The sequence below is a fragment of the Phlebotomus papatasi genome, unplaced genomic scaffold (assembly GCF_024763615.1).
Source record: "Phlebotomus papatasi isolate M1 unplaced genomic scaffold, Ppap_2.1 HiC_scaffold_24, whole genome shotgun sequence".
Lineage (NCBI taxonomy): Eukaryota > Metazoa > Arthropoda > Insecta > Diptera > Psychodidae > Phlebotomus > Phlebotomus papatasi.
The window spans coordinates 202,873-224,736 of NW_026604475.1; the positions used below are offsets into that span (position 1 = coordinate 202,873).

At 32.1% G+C, this 21,864-nt stretch overlaps 1 protein-coding gene across 1 annotated transcript in view; it reads left to right on the forward strand.

The window, feature by feature from the left end:
* LOC129808957 (uncharacterized) overlaps positions 1-21,126 on the forward strand; it is a gene marked incomplete at its 3' end in the record, with an annotated part of 59,097 nt that extends 37,971 nt beyond the window's left edge. Inside the window, exons 3-5 of the mRNA XM_055858865.1 lie at positions 15,697-15,785; positions 15,852-16,842; positions 17,230-21,126. Coding sequence (XP_055714840.1) covers positions 15,697-15,785; positions 15,852-16,842; positions 17,230-21,126 — 4,977 coding nt within the window. The remainder of the gene's footprint in view (positions 1-15,696; positions 15,786-15,851; positions 16,843-17,229) is intronic.
* Between the last annotated feature and the right edge of the window lie 738 nt (positions 21,127-21,864).

A 21,864-nucleotide genomic window follows, 5' to 3' on the forward strand; every position in this document is an offset into this window, starting at 1 on the left:
GAGAAATTTTAAGAATTGCGGTTTCTAGAGCAGATTTTGGCATTTTTAAAAAATTAAAAAAAAAACTCCTAAGGGTGGGATCATGATGATTTTTGTGGTAATTTTTCCAAGAAAAAAATTCAACTAATGATATTAATTGATTGGTAGAATTATTTGAAGTATTCTAATGTGATTTTCATTGAGAAATTTTAAGAATTGCGGTTTCTAGAGCAGATTTTGGCATTTTTAAAAAATTAAAAAAAACTCCCAAGGGTGGGATCATGATGATTTTTGTGGGAATTTTTCCAAGAAAATAATTCAACTAATGATATTAATTGATTGGTATATTTATTTGAAGTATTCTAATGTGATTTTCATTGAGAAATTTTAAGAATTGCGGTTTTTAGAGCAGATTTTGGCATTTTTAAAAAATTAAAAAAAAAACTCCCAAAGGTGGGATCATGATGATTTTTGTGGGAATTTTTCCAAGAAAATAATTCAACTAATGATATTAATTGATTGGTAGAATTATTTGAAATATTCTAATGTGATTTTTATTGAGAAATTTTAAGAATCGCGGTTTCTAGAGCAGATTTTGGCATTTTTAAAAAATTAAAAAAAAACTCCAAAGGGTGGGATCATGATGATTTTTGTGGGAATTTTTCCAAGAAAAAAATTCAACTAATGATATTAATTGATTGGTAGAATCATTTGAAGTATTCTAATGTGATTTTCATTGAGAAATTTTAAGAATTGCGGTTTCTAGAGCAGATTTTGGCATTTTTAAAAAATTAAAAAAAACTCCCAAGGGTGGGATCATGATGATTTTTGTGGGAATTTTTCCAAGAAAATAATTCAACTAATGATATTAATTGATTGGTATATTTATTTGAAGTATTCTAATGTGATTTTCATTGAGAAATTTTAAGAATTGCGGTTTTTAGAGCAGATTTTGGCATTTTTAAAAAATTAAAAAAAAAACTCCCAAAGGTGGGATCATGATGATTTTTGGTGAGAATTTTTCCAAGAAAATAATTCAAATAATGATACTAATTGATTGGTAGAATTATTTGAAGTATTCTAATGTGATTTTCATTGAGAAATTTTAAGAATCGCGGTTTCTAGAGCAGATTTTGGCATTTTTAAAAAATTAAAAAAAAACTCCCAAGGGTGGGATCATGATGAGTTTTGGTGGGAATTTTTCCAAGAAAAATTCAACTAATGATATTAATTGATTGATAGAATTATTTGAAGTATTCTAATGTGATTTTCATTGAGAAATTTTAAGAATTGCGGTTTCTAGAGCAGATTTTGGCATTTTTAAAAAATTAAAAAAAAACTCCCAAGGGTGGGGTCATGATGATTTTTGGTGGGAATTTTTCCAAGAAAAAAATTCAACTAATGATATTAATTGATTGGTAGAATTATTTGAAGTATTCTAATGTGATTTTCATTGAGAAATTTTAAGAATCGCGGTTTCTAGAGCAGATTTTGGCATTTTTAAAAAATTAAAAAAAAACCTCCCAAGGGTGGGATCATGATGATTTTTGGTGAGAATTTTTCCAAGAAAATAATTCAACTAATGATACTAATTGATTGGTAGAATTATTTGAAGTATTCTAATGTGATTTTCATTGAGAAATTTTAAGAATCGCGGTTTCTAGAGCAGATTTTGGCATTTTTAAAAAATTAAAAAACTCCCAAGGGTGGGATCATGATGAGTTTTGGTGGGAATTTTTCCAAGAAAAATTCAACTAATGATATTAATTGATTGATAGAATTATTTGAAGTATTCTAATGTGATTTTCATTGAGAAATTTTAAGAATTGCGGTTTCTAGAGCAGATTTTGGCATTTTTAAAAAATTAAAAAAAACTCCCAAGGGTGGGGTCATGATGATTTTTGGTGGGAATTTTTCCAAGAAAAAAATTCAACTAATGATATTAATTGATTGGTAGAATTATTTGAAGTATTCTAATGTGATTTTCATTGAGAAATTTTAAGAATTGCGGTTTCTAGAGCAGATTTTGGCATTTTTAGAAAATTAAAAAAAAAAACTCCTAAGGGTGGGATCATGATGATTTTTGTGGTAATTTTTCCAAGAAAATAATTCAACTAATGATATTAATTGATTGGTAGAATTATTTGAAGTATTCTAATGTGATTTTTATTGAGAAATTTCAAGAGTCGCGGTTTCTAGAGCAGATTTTGGTATTTTTAAGAAATTAAAAAAAAAACTCCTAAGGGTGGGATCATGATGATTTTTGTGGTAATTTTTCCAAGAAAAAAATTCAACTAATGATATTAATTGATTGGTAGAATTATTTGAAGTATTCTAATGTGATTTTCATTGAGAAATTTTAAGAATTGCGGTTTCTAGAGCAGATTTTGGCATTTTTAAAAAATTAAAAAAAAAACTCCTAAGGGTGGGATCATGATGATTTTTGTGGTAATTTTTCCAAGAAAAAAATTCAACTAATGATATTAATTGATTGGTAGAATTATTTGAAGTATTCTAATGTGATTTTCATTGAGAAATTTTAAGAATTGCGGTTTCCAGAGCAGATTTTGGCATTTTTAAAAAATTAAAAAAAAAAACTCCTAAGGGTGGGATCATGATGATTTTTGTGGGAATTTTTCCAAGAAAATAATTCAAATAATGATACTAATTGATTGGTAGAATTATGTGAAGTATTCTAATGTGATTTTCATTGAGAAATTTTAAGAATCGCGGTTTCTAGAGTAGATTTTGGCATTTTTAAAATATTAAAAAAAAACTCCCAAGGGTGGGATCATGATGAGTTTTGGTGGGAATTTTTCCAAGAAAAATTCAACTAATGATATTAATTGATTGATAGAATTATTTGAAGTATTCTAATGTGACTTTCATTGAGAAATTTTAAGAATTGCGGTTTCTAGAGCAGATTTTGGCATTTTTAAAAAATTAAAAAAAAACTCCCAAGGGTAGGGTCATGATGATTTTTGTGGGAATTTTTCCAAGAAAAAAATTCAACTAATGATATTAATTGATTGGTAGAATTATTTGAAGTATTCTAATGTGATTTTCATTGAGAAATTTTAAGAATCGCGGTTTCTAGAGCAGATTTTGGCATTTTTAAAAAATTAAAAAAAAACCTCCCAAGGGTGGGATCATGATGATTTTTGGTGAGAATTTTTCCAAGAAAATAATTCAACTAATGATACTAATTGATTGGTAGAATTATTTGAAGTATTCTAATGTGATTTTCATTGAGAAATTTTAAGAATCGCGGTTTCTAGAGCAGATTTTGGCATTTTTAAAAAATTAAAAAACTCCCAAGGGTGGGATCATGATGAGTTTTGGTGGGAATTTTTCCAAGAAAAATTCAACTAATGATATTAATTGATTGATAGAATTATTTGAAGTATTCTAATGTGATTTTCATTGAGAAATTTTAAGAATCGCGGTTTCTAGAGCAGATTTTGGCATTTTTAAAAAATTAAAAAAAACTCCCAAGGGTGGGGTCATGATGATTTTTGGTGGGAATTTTTCCAAGAAAAAAATTCAACTAATGATATTAATTGATTGGTAGAATTATTTGAAGTATTCTAATGTGATTTTCATTGAGAAATTTTAAGAATTGCGGTTTCTAGAGCAGATTTTGGCATTTTTAAAAAATTAAAAAAAACCTCCCAAGGGTGGGGTCATGATGATTTTTGGTGGGAATTTTTCCAAGAAAAAAATTCAACTAATGATATTAATTGATTGGTAGAATTATTTGAAGTATTCTAATGTGATTTTCATTGAGAAATTTTAAGAATTGCGGTGTCTAGAGCAGATTTTGGCATTTTTAAAAAATTAAAAAAAAACTCCCAAGGGTAGGATCATGATGATTTTTGTGGGAATTTTTCCAAGAAAAAAATTCAACTAATGATATTAATTGATTGGTAGAATTATTTGAAGTATTCTAATGTGATTTTCATTGAGAAATTTTAAGAATTGCGGTTTCTAGAGCAGATTTTGGCATTTTTAAAAAATTAAAAAAAAAACTCCCAAGGGTGGGATCATGATGATTTTTGTGGGAATTTTTCCAAGAAAAAAATTCAACTAATGATATTAATTGATTGGTAGAATTATTTGAAGTATTCTAATGTGATTTTCATTGAGAAATTTTAAGAATTGCGGTTTCTAGAGCAGATTTTGGCATTTTTAAAAAATAAAAAAAAAACTCCCAAGGGTGGGATCATGATGATTTTTGTGGGAATTTTTCCAAGAAAATAATTCAACTAATGATATTAATTGATTGGTAGAATTATTTGAAGTATTCTAATGTGATTTTCATTGAGAAATTTTAAGAATTGCGGTTTCTAGAGCAGATTTTGGCATTTTTAAAAAATTAAAAAAAAACTCACAAGGGTGGGATCATGATGATTTTTGTGGGAATTTTTCCAAGAAAAAAAATCAACTAATGATATTAATTGATTGATAGAATTATTTGAAGTATTCTAATGTGATTTTCATTGAGAAATTTTAAGAATTGCGGCTTCTAGAGCAGATTTTGGCATTTTTAAAAAATTAAAAAAAAACTCCCAAAGGTGGGATCATGATGATTTTTGTGGGAATTTTTCCAAGAAAAGAATTCAACTAATGATATTAATTGATTGGTAGAATTATTTGAAGTATTCTAATGTGATTTTTATTGAGAAATTTTAAGAATTGCGGTTTCTAGAGCAGATTTTGGCATTTTTAAAAAATAAAAAAAAACTCCCAAGGGTGGGGTCATGATGATTTTTGGTGGGAATTTTTCCAAGAAAAAAAATTCAACTAATGATATTAATTGATTGGTAGAATAATTTGAAGTATTCTAATGTGATTTTCATTGAGAAATTTTAAGAATTGCGCTTTCTAGAGCAGATTTTGGCATTTTTAAAAAATAAAAAAAAACTCCCAAGGGTGGGATCATGATGATTTTTGGTGGGAATTTTTCCAAGAAAAAAATTCAACTAATGACATTATTTGATTGGTAGAATTATTTGAAGTATTCTAATGTGATTTTCATTAAGAAATTATAAGAATTGCGGCTTCTAGAGCAGATTTTGGCATTTTTAAAAAATTAAAAAAAAACTCACAAGGGTGGGATCATGATGATTTTTGTGGGAATTTTTCCAAGAAAAAAATTCAACTAATGATATTAATTGATTGATAGAATTATTTGAAGTATTCTAATGTGATTTTCATTGAGAAATTTTAAGAATTGCGGCTTCTAGAGCAGATTTTGGCATTTTTAAAAAATTAAAAAAAACTCCCAAGGGTGGGATCATGATGATTTTTGTGGGAATTTTTCCAAGAAAAAAATTCAACTAATGATATTAATTGATTGGTAGAATTATTTGAAGTATTCTAATGTGATTTTCATTGAGAAATTTAAAGAATTGCGGTTTCTAGAGCAGATTTTGGCATTTTTAAAAAATTAAAAAAAAAAACTCCCAAGGGTGGGATCATGATGATTTTTGGTGGGAATTTTTCCAAGAAAAAAAATTCAACTAATGATATTAATTGATTGGTAGAATTATTTGAAGTATTCTAATGTGATTTTCATTGAGAAATTTTAAGAATTGCGGTTTCTAGAGCAGATTTTGGCATTTTTTAAAAATTAAAAAAAACTCCCAAGGGTGGGATCATGATGATTTTTGGTGGGAATTTTTCCAAGAAAAAAATTCAACTAATGATATTAATTGATTGGTAGAGTTATTTGAAGTATTCTAATGTGATTTTCATTGAGAAATTTTAAGAATTGCGGTTTTTAGAGCAGATTTTGGCATTTTTAAAAAATTAAAAAACTCCCAAGGGTGGGATCATCATGATTTTTGTGGGAATTTTTCCAAGAAAATAATTCAACTAATGATATTAATTGATTGGTAGAATTATTTGAAGTATTCTAACGTGATTTTCATTGAGAAATTTTAAGAATTGCGGTTTTTAGAGCAGATTTTGGCATTTTTAAAAAATTAAAAAACTCCCAAGGGTGGGATCATGATGATTTTTGTGGGAATTTTTCCAAGAAAATAATTCAACTAATGATATTAATTGATTGATAGAATTATGTGAAGTATTCTAATGTGATTTTCATTGAGAAATTTTAAGAATTGCGGTTTTTAGAGCAGATTTTGGCATTTTTAAAAAATTAAAAAACTCCCAAGGGTGGGATCATGATGATTTTTGTGGGAATTTTTCCAAAAAAAAATTCAACTAATGATATTAATTGATTGGTAGAATTATCTGAAGTATTCTAATGTGATTTTCATTGAGAAATTTTAAGAATTGCGCTTTCTAGAGCAGATTTTGGCATTTTTAAAAAATAAAAAAAAAACTCCCAAGGGTGGGATCATGATGATTTTTGTGGGATTTTTTCCAAGAAAATAATTCAACTAATGATATTAATTGATTGGTAAAATTATTTGAAGTATTCTAATGTGATTTTCATTGAGAAATTTTAAGAATTGCGGCTTCTAGAGCAGATTTTGGCATTTTTAAAAAATTAAAAAAAAACTCCCAAGGGTGGGATCATGATGATTTTTGTGGGAATTTTTCCAAGAAAAAAATTCAACTAATGATATTAATTGATTGGTAGAATTATTTGAAGTATTCTAATGTGATTTTCATTGAGAAATTTTAAGAATTGCGGTTTCTAGAGCAGATTTTGGCATTTTTAAAAAATTAAAAAAAAACTCCCAAGGGTGGGATCATGATGATTTTTGGTGGGAATTTTTCCAAGAAAAAAAATTCAACTAATGATATTAATTGATTGGTAGAATTATCTGAAGTATTCTAATGTGATTTTCATTGAGAAATTTTAAGAATTGCGCTTTCTAGAGCAGATTTTGGCATTTTTAAAAAATAAAAAAAAAACTCCCAAGGGTGGGATCATGATGATTTTTGTGGGATTTTTTCCAAGAAAAAAATTCAACTAATGACATTATTTGATCGGTAGAATTATTTGAAGTATTCTAATGTGATTTTCATTAAGAAATTATAAGAATTGCGGCTTCTAGAGCAGATTTTGGCATTTTTAAAAAATTAAAAAAAAACTCCCAAGGGTGGGATCATGATGATTTTTGTGGGAATTTTTCCAAGAAAAAAATTCAACTAATGATATTAATTGATTGGTAGAATTATTTGAAGTATTCTAATGTGATTTTCATTGAGAAATTTTAAGAATTGCGGTTTCTAGAGCAGATTTTGGCATTTTTAAAAAATTAAAAAAAAACTCCCAAGGGTGGGATCATGATGATTTTTGGTGGGAATTTTTCCAAGAAAAAAAATTCAACTAATGATATTAATTGATTGGTAGAATTATTTGAAGTATTCTAATGTGATTTTCATTGAGAAATTTTCAGAATTGCGGTTTCTAGAGCAGATTTTGGCATTTTTTAAAAATTAAAAAAAACTCCCAAGGGTGGGATCATGATGATTTTTGGTGGGAATTTTTCCAAGAAAAAAATTCAACTAATGATATTAATTGATTGGTAGAGTTATTTGAAGTATTCTAATGTGATTTTCATTGAGAAATTTTAAGAATTGCGGCTTCTAGAGCAGATTTTGGCATTTTTAAAAAATTAAAAAAAAACTCCCAAGGGTGGGATCATGATGATTTTTGGTGGGAATTTTTCCAAGAAAAAAAATTCAACTAATGATATTAATTGATTGGTAGAATTATTTGAAGTATTCTAATGTGATTTTCATTGAGAAATTTTAAGAATTGCGGTTTTTAGAGCAGATTTTGGCATTTTTAAAAAATTAAAAAACTCCCAAGGGTGGGGTCATGATGATTTTTGTGGGAATTTTTCCAAGAAAATAATTCAACTAATGATATTAATTGATTGGTAGAATTATTTGAAGTATTCTAATGTGATTTTCATTGAGAAATTTTAAGAATTGCGGCTTCTAGAGCAGATTTTGGCATTTTTAAAAAATTAAAAAAAACTCCCAAGGGTGGGGTCATGATGATTTTTGTGGGAATTTTTCCAAGAAAATAATTCAACTAATGATACTAATGGATTGATAGAATTATTTGAAGTATTCTAATGTGATTTTCATTGAGAAATTTTAAGAATTGCGGCTTCTAGAGCAGATTTTGGCATTTTTAAAAAATTAAAAAAAAAACTCCCAAGGGTGGGATCATGATGATTTTTGGTGGGAATTTTTCCAAGAAAAAAATTCAACTAATGATATTAATTGATTGGTAGAATTATTTGAAGTATTCTAATGTGATTTTCATTGAGAAATTTTAAGAATTGCGGTTTTTAGAGCAGATTTTGGCATTTTTAAAAAATTAAAAAACTCCCAAGGGTGGGGTCATGATGATTTTTGTGGGAATTTTTCCAAGAAAATAATTCAACTAATGATATTAATTGATTGATAGAATTATTTGAAGTATTCTAATGTGATTTTCATTGAGAAATTTTAAGAATTGCGGTTTTTAGAGCAGATTTTGGCATTTTTAAAAAATTAAAAAACTCCCAAGGGTGGGGTCATGATGATTTTTGTGGGAATTTTTCCAAGAAAAGAATTCAACTAATGATATTAATTGATTGATAGAATTATTTGAAGTATTCTAATGTGATTTTCATTGAGAAATTTTAAGAATTGCGGTTTCTAGAGCAGATTTTGGCATTTTTAAAAATTTAAAAAAAAACTCCCAAGGGTGGGGTCATGATGATTTTTGGTGGGAATTTTTCCAAGAAAAAAATTCAACTAATGATATTAATTGATTGGTAGAATTATTTGAAGTATTCTAATGTGATTTTCATTGAGAAATTTTAAGAATTGCGGTTTCTAGAGCAGATTTTGGCATTTTTAAAAAATTAAAAAAAAACTCCTAAGGGTGGGATCATGATGATTTTTGTGGGAATTTTTCCAAGAAAAAAATTCAACTAATGATATTAATTGATTGGTAGAATTATTTGAAGTATTCTAATGTGATTTTCATTGAGAAATTTTAAGAATTGCGGTTTCTAGAGCAGATTTTGGCATTTTTAAAAAATTAAAAAAAAACTCCCAAGGGTGGGATCATGATGATTTTTGGTGGGAATTTTTCCAAGAAAAAAAATTCAACTAATGATATTAATTGATTGGTAGAATTATTTGAAGTATTCTAATGTGATTTTCATTGAGAAATTTTAAGAATTGCGGTTTCTAGAGCAGATTTTGGCATTTTTTAAAAATTAAAAAAAACTCCCAAGGGTGGGATCATGATGATTTTTGGTGGGAATTTTTCCAAGAAAAAAATTCAACTAATGATATTAATTGATTGGTAGAGTTATTTGAAGTATTCTAATGTGATTTTCATTGAGAAATTTTAAGAATTGCGGTTTTTAGAGCAGATTTTGGCATTTTTAAAAAATTAAAAAACTCCCAAGGGTGGGATCATCATGATTTTTGTGGGAATTTTTCCAAGAAAATAATTCAACTAATGATATTAATTGATTGGTAGAATTATTTGAAGTATTCTAACGTGATTTTCATTGAGAAATTTTAAGAATTGCGGTTTTTAGAGCAGATTTTGGCATTTTTAAAAAATTAAAAAACTCCCAAGGGTGGGATCATGATGATTTTTGTGGGAATTTTTCCAAGAAAATAATTCAACTAATGATATTAATTGATTGATAGAATTATGTGAAGTATTCTAATGTGATTTTCATTGAGAAATTTTAAGAATTGCGGTTTTTAGAGCAGATTTTGGCATTTTTAAAAAATTAAAAAACTCCCAAGGGTGGGATCATGATGATTTTTGTGGGAATTTTTCCAAAAAAAAATTCAACTAATGATATTAATTGATTGGTAGAATTATCTGAAGTATTCTAATGTGATTTTCATTGAGAAATTTTAAGAATTGCGCTTTCTAGAGCAGATTTTGGCATTTTTAAAAAATAAAAAAAAAACTCCCAAGGGTGGGATCATGATGATTTTTGTGGGATTTTTTCCAAGAAAATAATTCAACTAATGATATTAATTGATTGGTAAAATTATTTGAAGTATTCTAATGTGATTTTCATTGAGAAATTTTAAGAATTGCGGCTTCTAGAGCAGATTTTGGCATTTTTAAAAAATTAAAAAAAAACTCCCAAGGGTGGGATCATGATGATTTTTGTGGGAATTTTTCCAAGAAAAAAATTCAACTAATGATATTAATTGATTGGTAGAATTATTTGAAGTATTCTAATGTGATTTTCATTGAGAAATTTTAAGAATTGCGGTTTCTAGAGCAGATTTTGGCATTTTTAAAAAATTAAAAAAAAACTCCCAAGGGTGGGATCATGATGATTTTTGGTGGGAATTTTTCCAAGAAAAAAAATTCAACTAATGATATTAATTGATTGGTAGAATTATCTGAAGTATTCTAATGTGATTTTCATTGAGAAATTTTAAGAATTGCGCTTTCTAGAGCAGATTTTGGCATTTTTAAAAAATAAAAAAAAACTCCCAAGGGTGGGATCATGATGATTTTTGTGGGATTTTTTCCAAGAAAAAAATTCAACTAATGACATTATTTGATCGGTAGAATTATTTGAAGTATTCTAATGTGATTTTCATTAAGAAATTATAAGAATTGCGGCTTCTAGAGCAGATTTTGGCATTTTTAAAAAATTAAAAAAAAACTCCCAAGGGTGGGATCATGATGATTTTTGTGGGAATTTTTCCAAGAAAAAAATTCAACTAATGATATTAATTGATTGGTAGAATTATTTGAAGTATTCTAATGTGATTTTCATTGAGAAATTTTAAGAATTGCGGTTTCTAGAGCAGATTTTGGCATTTTTAAAAAATTAAAAAAAAACTCCCAAGGGTGGGATCATGATGATTTTTGGTGGGAATTTTTCCAAGAAAAAAAATTCAACTAATGATATTAATTGATTGGTAGAATTATTTGAAGTATTCTAATGTGATTTTCATTGAGAAATTTTCAGAATTGCGGTTTCTAGAGCAGATTTTGGCATTTTTTAAAAATTAAAAAAAACTCCCAAGGGTGGGATCATGATGATTTTTGGTGGGAATTTTTCCAAGAAAAAAATTCAACTAATGATATTAATTGATTGGTAGAGTTATTTGAAGTATTCTAATGTGATTTTCATTGAGAAATTTTAAGAATTGCGGCTTCTAGAGCAGATTTTGGCATTTTTAAAAAATTAAAAAAAAACTCCCAAGGGTGGGATCATGATGATTTTTGGTGGGAATTTTTCCAAGAAAAAAAATTCAACTAATGATATTAATTGATTGGTAGAATTATTTGAAGTATTCTAATGTGATTTTCATTGAGAAATTTTAAGAATTGCGGTTTTTAGAGCAGATTTTGGCATTTTTAAAAAATTAAAAAACTCCCAAGGGTGGGGTCATGATGATTTTTGTGGGAATTTTTCCAAGAAAATAATTCAACTAATGATATTAATTGATTGGTAGAATTATTTGAAGTATTCTAATGTGATTTTCATTGAGAAATTTTAAGAATTGCGGCTTCTAGAGCAGATTTTGGCATTTTTAAAAAATTAAAAAAAACTCCCAAGGGTGGGGTCATGATGATTTTTGTGGGAATTTTTCCAAGAAAATAATTCAACTAATGATACTAATGGATTGATAGAATTATTTGAAGTATTCTAATGTGATTTTCATTGAGAAATTTTAAGAATTGCGGCTTCTAGAGCAGATTTTGGCATTTTTAAAAAATTAAAAAAAAAACTCCCAAGGGTGGGATCATGATGATTTTTGGTGGGAATTTTTCCAAGAAAAAAATTCAACTAATGATATTAATTGATTGGTAGAATTATTTGAAGTATTCTAATGTGATTTTCATTGAGAAATTTTAAGAATTGCGGTTTTTAGAGCAGATTTTGGCATTTTTAAAAAATTAAAAAACTCCCAAGGGTGGGGTCATGATGATTTTTGTGGGAATTTTTCCAAGAAAATAATTCAACTAATGATATTAATTGATTGATAGAATTATTTGAAGTATTCTAATGTGATTTTCATTGAGAAATTTTAAGAATTGCGGTTTTTAGAGCAGATTTTGGCATTTTTAAAAAATTAAAAAACTCCCAAGGGTGGGGTCATGATGATTTTTGTGGGAATTTTTCCAAGAAAAGAATTCAACTAATGATATTAATTGATTGATAGAATTATTTGAAGTATTCTAATGTGATTTTCATTGAGAAATTTTAAGAATTGCGGTTTCTAGAGCAGATTTTGGCATTTTTAAAAATTTAAAAAAAAACTCCCAAGGGTGGGGTCATGATGATTTTTGGTGGGAATTTTTCCAAGAAAAAAATTCAACTAATGATATTAATTGATTGGTAGAATTATTTGAAGTATTCTAATGTGATTTTCATTGAGAAATTTTAAGAATTGCGGTTTCTAGAGCAGATTTTGGCATTTTTAAAAAATTAAAAAAAAACTCCTAAGGGTGGGATCATGATGATTTTTGTGGGAATTTTTCCAAGAAAAAAATTCAACTAATGATATTAATTGATTGGTAGAATTATTTGAAGTATTCTAATGTGATTCTCATTGAGAAATTTTAAGAATTGCGGCTTCTAGAGCAGATTTTGGCATTTTTAAAAAAATTAAAAAAAAAACTCCCAAGGGTGGGATCATGATGATTTTTGGTGGGAATTTTTCCAAGAAAAAAATTCAACTAATGATATTAATTGATTGGTAGAATTATTTGAAGTATTCTAATGTGATTTTCATTGAGAAATTTTAAGAATTGCGGCTTCTAGAGCAGATTTTGGAATTTTTAAAAAATTAAAAAAAAAACTCCCAAGGGTGGGATCATGATGATTTTTGTGGGAATTTTTCCAAGAAAATAATTCAACTAATGATATTAATTGATTGGTAGAATTATTTGAAGTATTCTAATGTGATTTTCATTGATAAATTTTAAGAATTGCGGTTTTTAGAGCAGATTTTGGCATTTTTAAAAAATTAAAAAAAAACTCCCAAGAGTGGGATCATGATGAGTTTTGGTGGGAATTTTTCCAAGAAAAAAATTCAACTAATGATATTAATTGATTGGTAGAATTATTTGAAGTATTCTAATGTGATTTTCATTGAGAAATTTTAAGAATTGCGGTTTCTAGAGCAGATTTTGGCATTTTTAAAAAATTAAAAAAAACTCCCAAGGGTGGGATCATGATGATTTTTGTGGGAATTTTTCCAAGAAAATAATTCAACTAATGATATTAATTGATTGGTAGAATTATTTGAAGTATTCTAATGTGATTTTCATTGATAAATTTTAAGAATTGCGGTTTTTAGAGCAGATTTTGGCATTTTTAAAAAATTAAAAAACTCCCAAGGGTGGGATCATGATGATTTTTGTGGGAATTTTTCCAAGAAAATAATTCAACTAATGATATTAATTGATTGATAGAATTATTTGAAGTATTCTAATGTGATTTTCATTGAGAAATTTTAAGAATTGCGGTTTTTAGAGCAGATTTTGGCATTTTTAAAAAATTAAAAAAAAAACTCCCAAGAGTGGGATCATGATGAGTTTTGGTGGGAATTTTTCCAAGAAAAAAATTCAACTAATAATATTAATTGATTGGTAGAATTATTTAAAGTATTCTAATGTGATTTTCATTGAGAAATTTTAAGAATTGCGGTTTTTAGAGCAGATTTTGGAATTTAAAAAAAATAAAAAAAAACTCCCAAGGGTGGGATCATGATGATTTTTGTGGGAATTTTTCCAAGAAAATAATTCAACTAATGATATTAATTGATTGATAGAATTATTTGAAGTATTCTAATGTGATTTTCATTAAGAAATTTTAAGAATTGCGGTTTTTAGAGCAGATTTTGGCATTTTTAAAAAATAAAAAAAAACTCCCAAGGGTGGGATCATGATGATTTTTGTGGGAATTTTTCCAAGAAAATAATTCAACTAATGATATTAATTGATTGGTAGAATTATTTGAAGTATTCTAATGTGATTTTCATTGAGAAATTTTAAGAATTGCGGTTTTTAGAGCAGATTTTGGCATTTTAAAAAAATTAAAAAACTCCCAAGGGTGGGATCATGATGATTTTTGTGGGAATTTTTCCAAGAAAATAATTCAACTAATGATATTAATTGATTTATAGAATTATTTGAAGTATTCTAATGTGATTTTCATTGAGAAATTTTAAGAATTGCGGTTTTTAGAGCAGATTTTGGCATTTTTAAAAAATTAAAAAAAAACTCCCAAGAGTGGGATCATGATGAGTTTTGGTGGGAATTTTTCCAAGAAAAAAATTCAACTAATGATATTAATTGATTGGTAGAATTATTTGAAGTATTCTAATGTGATTTTCATTGAGAAATTTTAAGAATTGCGGTTTCTAGAGCAGATTTTGGCATTTTTAAAAAATTCAAAAAAAAAACTCCCAAGGGTGGGATCATGATGATTTTTGTGGGAATTTTTCCAAAAAAAAATTCAACTAATGATATTAATTGATTGATAGAACTATTTGAAGTATTCTAATGTGATTTTCATTGAGAAATTTTAAGAATTGCGGTTTCTAGAGCAGATTTTGGCATTTTTAAAAAATAAAAAAAAAACTCCCAAGGGTGGGATCATGATGATTTTTGTGGGAATTTTTCCAAGAAAATAATTCAACTAATGATATTAATTGATTGGTAGAATTATTTGAAGTATTCTAATGTGATTTTCATTGAGAAATTTTAAGAATTGCGGTTTCTAGAGCAGATTTTGGCATTTTTAAAAAATTAAAAAACTCCCAAGGGTGGGATCATGATGATTTTTGTGGGAATTTTTCCAAGAAAAAAATTCAACTAATGATATTAATTGATTGATAGAATTATTTGAAGTATTCTAATGTGATTTTCATTGAGAAATTTTAAGAATTGCGGCTTCTAGAGCAGATTTTGGCATTTTTAAAAAATTAAAAAAAACTCCCAAGGGGGGGATCATGATGATTTTTGTGGGAATTTTTCCAAGAAAATAATTCAACTAATGATATTAATTGATTGGTAGAATTATTTGAAGTATTTTAATGTGATTTCCATTGATAAATTTTAAGAATTGCGGTTTTTAGAGCAGATTTTGGCATTTTTAAATGTATAGAATTTCCATTCTATAAGATCTCTTCAAAATAAGAGACAAAAGACGGTTGGATTTTGAATATGCATGGAGGGAGAGAGAAGGAGGAAAAAGTGGTGAATAATATCAGCTGGAAAGAAAGTAGGGGAATGAGGGGGAACGAGTATGGGCATTACGTAAGACTTGATTTTGCAAAGAGACGTGAGGAGAGAAAATTAGAAGTTTATTTAGTGAAATTATTATAAAAATATTAACTTTAAAATACAGAAAAACGACAGTGACGTAGAGTTAAACTGTGTTCAGTCTAGTAGTGGAGAAATACTTGTAAATAAAATAATTGGTGAAGGTGAAAAGTGTGTTTCACTGCCTCAGTGGATTTGGTGAAAGGCATTTGGCGGTCATCGAGGAAACGTCTTCTGGAAAATCCAGCCGCCTACGTTCCGGATCACTGTTAAAGACATTTAATAAAGGAATATATATTCACAGGTAAACTGGGCAGGAAGAAGAGGGTATTAGATATCACAGAATCCTATCACAGAGAAATTATTGTTTACCACAGGTACGTGAATATCACAAACGGTAGAAGGAAGCCCAAGAAACACACAGTCCCTGACAGATTTATAACACCACAATATATTTATAGGTAATTCTCCACATCAGTGGTCCTTCGAAGGAAAAGAGACCCCAACGAGGAGGCTTCAGTCACACGGCATCAGCCACGAGAACCTCGCAGTTTCGCCTGTCGACATTCGCACTCTGAAGACAATTGCCTTGTAGAAAAATCTTGGATATCTGCAGAAAATCTTTGGCCATTCACTGGGTATCCAGCAGAATTGAAAAGGAACTCCACGAAGAAGAGGACAAAGAAGCAGCTCCAAAGATGGCGAATATCAAGAGTCGAAGCGCATATAAAGGGCAACTTACCAGTGTAAAGACAGCCATATCCCGCTACCATGAAGATGAAAGTCTGTTGAGTAGAGACGGTGCTCGAGCGTACCTTGAGACGAATTTGGAGATTTGTGACAGAATCAGGGTTCGATACAATAGGGTACAGGATGAAATCATTAACCAAGCTGAATCAGAAGAAGAGCGCGAAAGGGAAATTGAGGAGCAAAATAATTTCCTATTGGAAATTGATGAAGCGGAAGAGAAACTGACGGAACTGATTGTCAATATCAAAGTCAATGAATCTGCAAAGAAAGATCTTTTCCATTCCACCGTCATTGAAGATGAACGAATTGACAAACTTCTCGATGGCTTCTCAAAACTCGTAGAGCGTATGGATGGTAGTGAGAATTCCAAGTATTCGAAACTCGAACCAGTGAAAATCCCCACATTCAACGGAGAGCATGCGCAGTGGCGTTCATTCAAAGAGATGTTCATCAATTTGGTGGACAGCAACAAGAAACTGTCAAAGACGCAAAAGCTGCACCATCTCAAGACGAAGTTGACAGGAAAGGCCTTTGACGCCATTGATCATCTCGACATGTGTGATGAAAGCTACGACATAGCGTGGGAAACCATCACAAACCGATTTGAGTGCAAGAAAAAGGTCATAAACGGTCACATCGAACGCATCAAGAGCCTACCTACTCTGAAGAATCCTATCGTCGATGATCTCAGGAATATCTACGATGTCTCCACGACGACTATCAACGCAATGGACGCTTTGAAGGTCAACACTCGAGATCCGTGGATCATCTACGAAGTCCTGAGCAAACTCGATCACGAGACACAGACGCTATGGTCGCAGGAGCAGTCAGACGTGCCAACATGGGACGAGTTTAAGGTATTTCTAAATAAACGTTGTAAAGCTTTAGATTTATGTCCATCCACGTACACTAGTAATGTAAACAGTTCAGGTTCAAAAGTTCAAAATCAGAAACAAAAAATTGTAAAGTCCCTCACGATCTCTAAAGAAAATTCAAGTCAAAAGCATGAGTCATGTATCGTTTGCAAGAAATCCGCACATAAGTTGTGGAAATGCGGTAAATTCAAGTCATTTCCTGCAGCCAAAAGGCTCGAAACTGTTAACAATTTAAATCTTTGCATGAATTGTATATCAGAAAGTAGATCCCAGCATGCTGTAGACAAATGCCCTTATCCTCCTTGCAAGCATTGCAATAAGTCTCATAATTATTGGGTTCACGATGCTCTCTCCAACCCCCCGTCAAAGGTTACTCAAGACAATCCTCAATCAGTTTCCGAGGATCAGAAGAAGCCAGCCGTGCTGAGTAGCTTTCTTCCGTCAAACAAGAGTGCCAATGGTGAGATTCATCGCTCTATTTTGAAGACAGCATGTGTAAGAATTCTGGATTCCCAACAAAATGTCCATGTGTGTCGCGCCCTTTTGGATTTTGGATCCGAAATTTCTGTGATGACAACCGAATTGTGTCAGAGATTGAGATTGAAGTTGCAAAAGTCCCCTTACACTCAAGTTGAAGGATTTCAAGGACAAGTAAGCAGCCTCAAGCATCAAGTGAATGCAATCCTCATCCCTCAGGAAGGAACGCAAATTTCTTTGCAATGTCAGGTTTCACAAAAGATTTCCACCAATTTGCCTACATCTCAGATAAACCCTCGGGATGTAAGGGTTCCCACGGGATTCGTGCTCGCTGACTCAGAGTGGCATGTGTCTAGGCCAATTGACCTACTCATCGGAGCAGCACACGAAGACGAAATTATGCTGGACGAAGTTTACAAAATGGGCCCAGGAATTCCATCACTCAGAAATACCGTCTTCGGTTGGGTAGTTTGCGGAAAATGGCAGCCTAATGGCGCACAATCAGCAGACACTTCCCCCGTTTGCCACACAATATCCCTGAAAACCATTGATGAGACCCTCAGGAAATTCTGGGAACTCGAAGAACTCTCAGAAGAATGTCCACAAACGGTCGAGTATAGGGAAGTGGAAGAATTATATTCAAGTACGACAAAAAGATCGGAAAACGGTCAGTACAATGTTCGTCTACCTTTGAAGGGAAACTTCGGTGAACTCGGATCTAACCGAAAGCGAGCTTCAAGGCAACTGAACTTCCTAGAGAGAAGGCTCTCACAGAATCCTCAACTATACAAGGAGTACTCTAATATCTTTGAGGAGTATCTGAGTTTGGGAATCATAGAGAGAGTGCCTCTGATCGAGCTTCAAGCTAAGTCATATTACATGACACATCACTGTGTTGTTCGAGAAAACGCGTCATCTACCAAGGTCAGGATCGTTTTCAACTGCGGATCTGTTTCTGAGACCGGCATAAGTCTCAACGATGTTATCAAAGTGGGGCCTGTCGTTCAACCGGAGTTGATAGAGATCTTGTGGAGATTTAGACGATTCCCGATTGCACTATCCTGTGACATTGTCAAAATGTATTTGCAGTTACAACTCAATGAGGATCACAGAGATTTGCAACGTTTTCTTTGGCGAACATCACCAAGTGAACCAATCATGGACTACAGGTTTAAGACTTTGTGTTTTGGCAATGCTGCGTCACCCTATCTTGCCACAAAGACGTTGATCAAACTTGCAGAAGATGAAGGAGAAAGTTACCCACGAGCAGCAGAAGTTCTTCGGAACAATTTTTACGTGGATGACTGTCTATTGTCAGTGGAGACCACAAAGGAAGCGATCGAGGTGCAGAAAGATCTCATTAGTCTTCTCGGCAAAGCTCAAATGAAGCTATCCAAGTGGCAATCCAACTCTCCGACAGTACTTCAAACATTGCAAGAAGGCAACACAGAGGCAAAGGAAGTCTCAATCTCTGATGGCTGCGTGAAAGCGCTAGGATTGATGTGGAATCCGTCAAACGACACCTTTTCATTTCAAGTCGATACAATGGTCGAGAATTTAGTTCCAACCAAGAGAAATATCCTGAGAGTGGTGGCAAGGATTTATGATCCGCTAGGACTACTAGCCCCCATCACAATCAACGCGAAATTAATCTTGCAGAATCTTTGGAAGAATGAGATTGACTGGGATACCGAGGTTGAGGGAGATATTTTGCGAGAGTGGAAAAAATTTATTGCCTCACTACAACACATTCCGTCTATGAGAATATCTCGATGGACATCGAAAAACGAAAATGTTTGTGAAGAGCAGCTCCACATGTTCTCGGATGCCTCCAACCTAGCCTACGGAGCCGCAGTGTACCATGTCACCAAGGATGTCTCAGGACGAATTGCAAGTCAGATGTTGACGGCGAAGTCGAAAGTTGCGCCAATCAAAACTAAGACAATCCCGAAGCTAGAACTTTGTGCAGCAACACTTGGGGCCAAACTGTTAGCAAAGGTCGCAAAAAGTCTGAAAATCAGCAAGGTTTATTGTTGGGTAGACGCCAAGGTAGTTCTTGCGCAAATTGCATCCGCTTCAAACAAACAAGACGTTTTTACCAAAAATAGAGTGACAACGATCAGAGAGTTGACAGCTGTTGAATGTTGGAGACACGTTCCCACAAAAGAAAACCCGGCAGACCTCATTTCAAGAGGAACCACAGCCATGGAGTTGGATAACTCATCATTGTATTGGGAAGGCCCTCATTGGTTAAAGGAGAGTGATTTAGCTTGGGAAAGCAAGGAAAGTGTTCCACCAGCAGTCGAGGAGTCACAAGACATTTCAGTCGCTACACTCACTGTCAACAAGTCAGAAGGAAATTACATTTTCACTACCCTCGTGTCAAAAATAAGCAATTTATCCAGAATGAAGAGAGTTCTTTTGGTAATTTGCAAAGTTGGCCAACTCTTGAGATTCAGAGCATTGAGGACTAAAGATCATGCAGGAGCTCATCCGAATCAACCCACAAGTCATAGTGCAGCAGACTTAGTCTGGGCAGAGAATCAGTTGATAAAATGGGACCAAGAATCTCATTTTCCGGAGCTCATTCAGGATCTCATGAACAACAAAGCAGTGACCATCAACAGCGCAGCAATGAAAAAGTTGCACCCGTTTCTGGATGAGGAGAGAATTTTAAGGGTCGGTGGCAGATTGGGACATCTGGATGATGACTACAACACCAAATATCCAAAAATTCTCCCACGCAGTGATTTGACAAAGCTTATCATCCGAGAGATGCACTTATCACTATTGCACCCCGGGCCACAGCTATTGCTAGCTCATTGTCGAAGAAGGTACTGGCCAATAGGTGGACGTCATATCACTAGAAACGTTGTCCACATGTGCAAGGCGTGCTTCGTGCACAAAACTTCTCGAGAAAACCAGATAATGGCAGACTTGCCTAAACACCGAATTTCGTTGGTAAGGGCATTTTCCAGCGTGGCCATTGATTGCTGCGGGCCATTCTTTATTAGAACAGGCGCCGAGTCCCGTGGACGCACTCAAAGGATCGACATAGTTGTCTTTGTATGCACCTCAACCAAGGCAGTCCACCTGGAAATTGTAAGCAGTTTGTCATCAGAAGCATTCATGAGCAGCTTCAGACGATTCACTTCACGTAGAGGAGTTTGCAATGAAGTGTTCTCAGATAACGGAAGGAATTTCCTAGGAGCATCACGTGAACTTCAACGTCTGTTAGCAGAAGAAGCTCAAACCATTCAAGACCAAACAATCAACCAGAACATTACCTGGCACTTTCAACCGGCTCGTTCTCCGCACTTCAACGGATTAGTCGAAGCAGCAGTGAAGTCAGCAAAGACTCATCTCAAGAAAGTTATTGGCGAGCAACGACTAAATTATGAGGAATTTTATACAATTCTCACACAGGTCGAAGCCGTGTTGAATAGTAGGCCGATCACCATTCTGTCGGACGATCCCAGAGATCCACAACCATTGACTCCGGGTCATTTTTTGCTTTTGGCACCACCGACTCAGCTGCCTGATGAAAATCTTGCATCCGTGAGGATGAACCACTTGACAAGATGGCAATTGTGTCAGCGGATTGTACAAGATTTTGTGAGAAAGTGGAGGCTATCCTACTTGCACACACTTCAAGAGCGCTCTAAATGGCACACGGAGAAAGAGAACCTGAAGGTGGATGACATAGTGATCTTGCACGATGCTTCCATAGGAACCACCAAATGGACAACAGGAAGAGTTGTTGGAGTTCACACTGGAGGAGACGGGAAGGTGAGAGTCATCGACATAAAAACCCCGACAGGAACCTATACCAGGTCAGTGACTAAAGTTGCCAAATTTCCAACATGTGAGAGTCACAATCTCCCCCGGGAGCATGTATAGAATTTCCATTCTATAAGACCTCTTAAAGGTGAGAGACAAAAGACGGTTGGATTTTGAACATGCATGGAGGGAGAGAGAAAGACGAAAAAGTGGTGAATAAGATCAGCTGGAAAGTAGGGGAAATGAGCGGGATCTTTGGCGTTGCGTAAGACTTGATTTTTGCAAAGAGACGTGGGGTTGAAGTTGTTGGTTTATTTAGTGAATTATTATCAAAAATATTAACTTTAAAATACAGAAAAACGACAGTGACGTGGAGTTAAACTGTGTTCAGTCTAGTAGTGGAGAATTGGTGTAAATAAATAATTGGTGAAGGGAATAATTGTGTTTCACTGACTCAGTGGATTTGGTGAAAGGGCATTTGGCGGTCATCGAGGAAACGTCTTCTGGAAAATCCAGCCGCCTACGTTCCGGATCACTGTTAAAGACATTTAATAAAGGAATATATATTTCCAGGTAAACTGGGCAGGAAGAAGAGGGTATTAGATATCACAGAATCCTATCACAGAGAAATTATTGTTTACCACAGGTACGTGAATATCACAAACGGTAGAAGGAAGCCCAAGAAACACACAGTCCCTGACAGATTTATAACACCACAATAATTTATAGGTAATTCTCCACATAAAA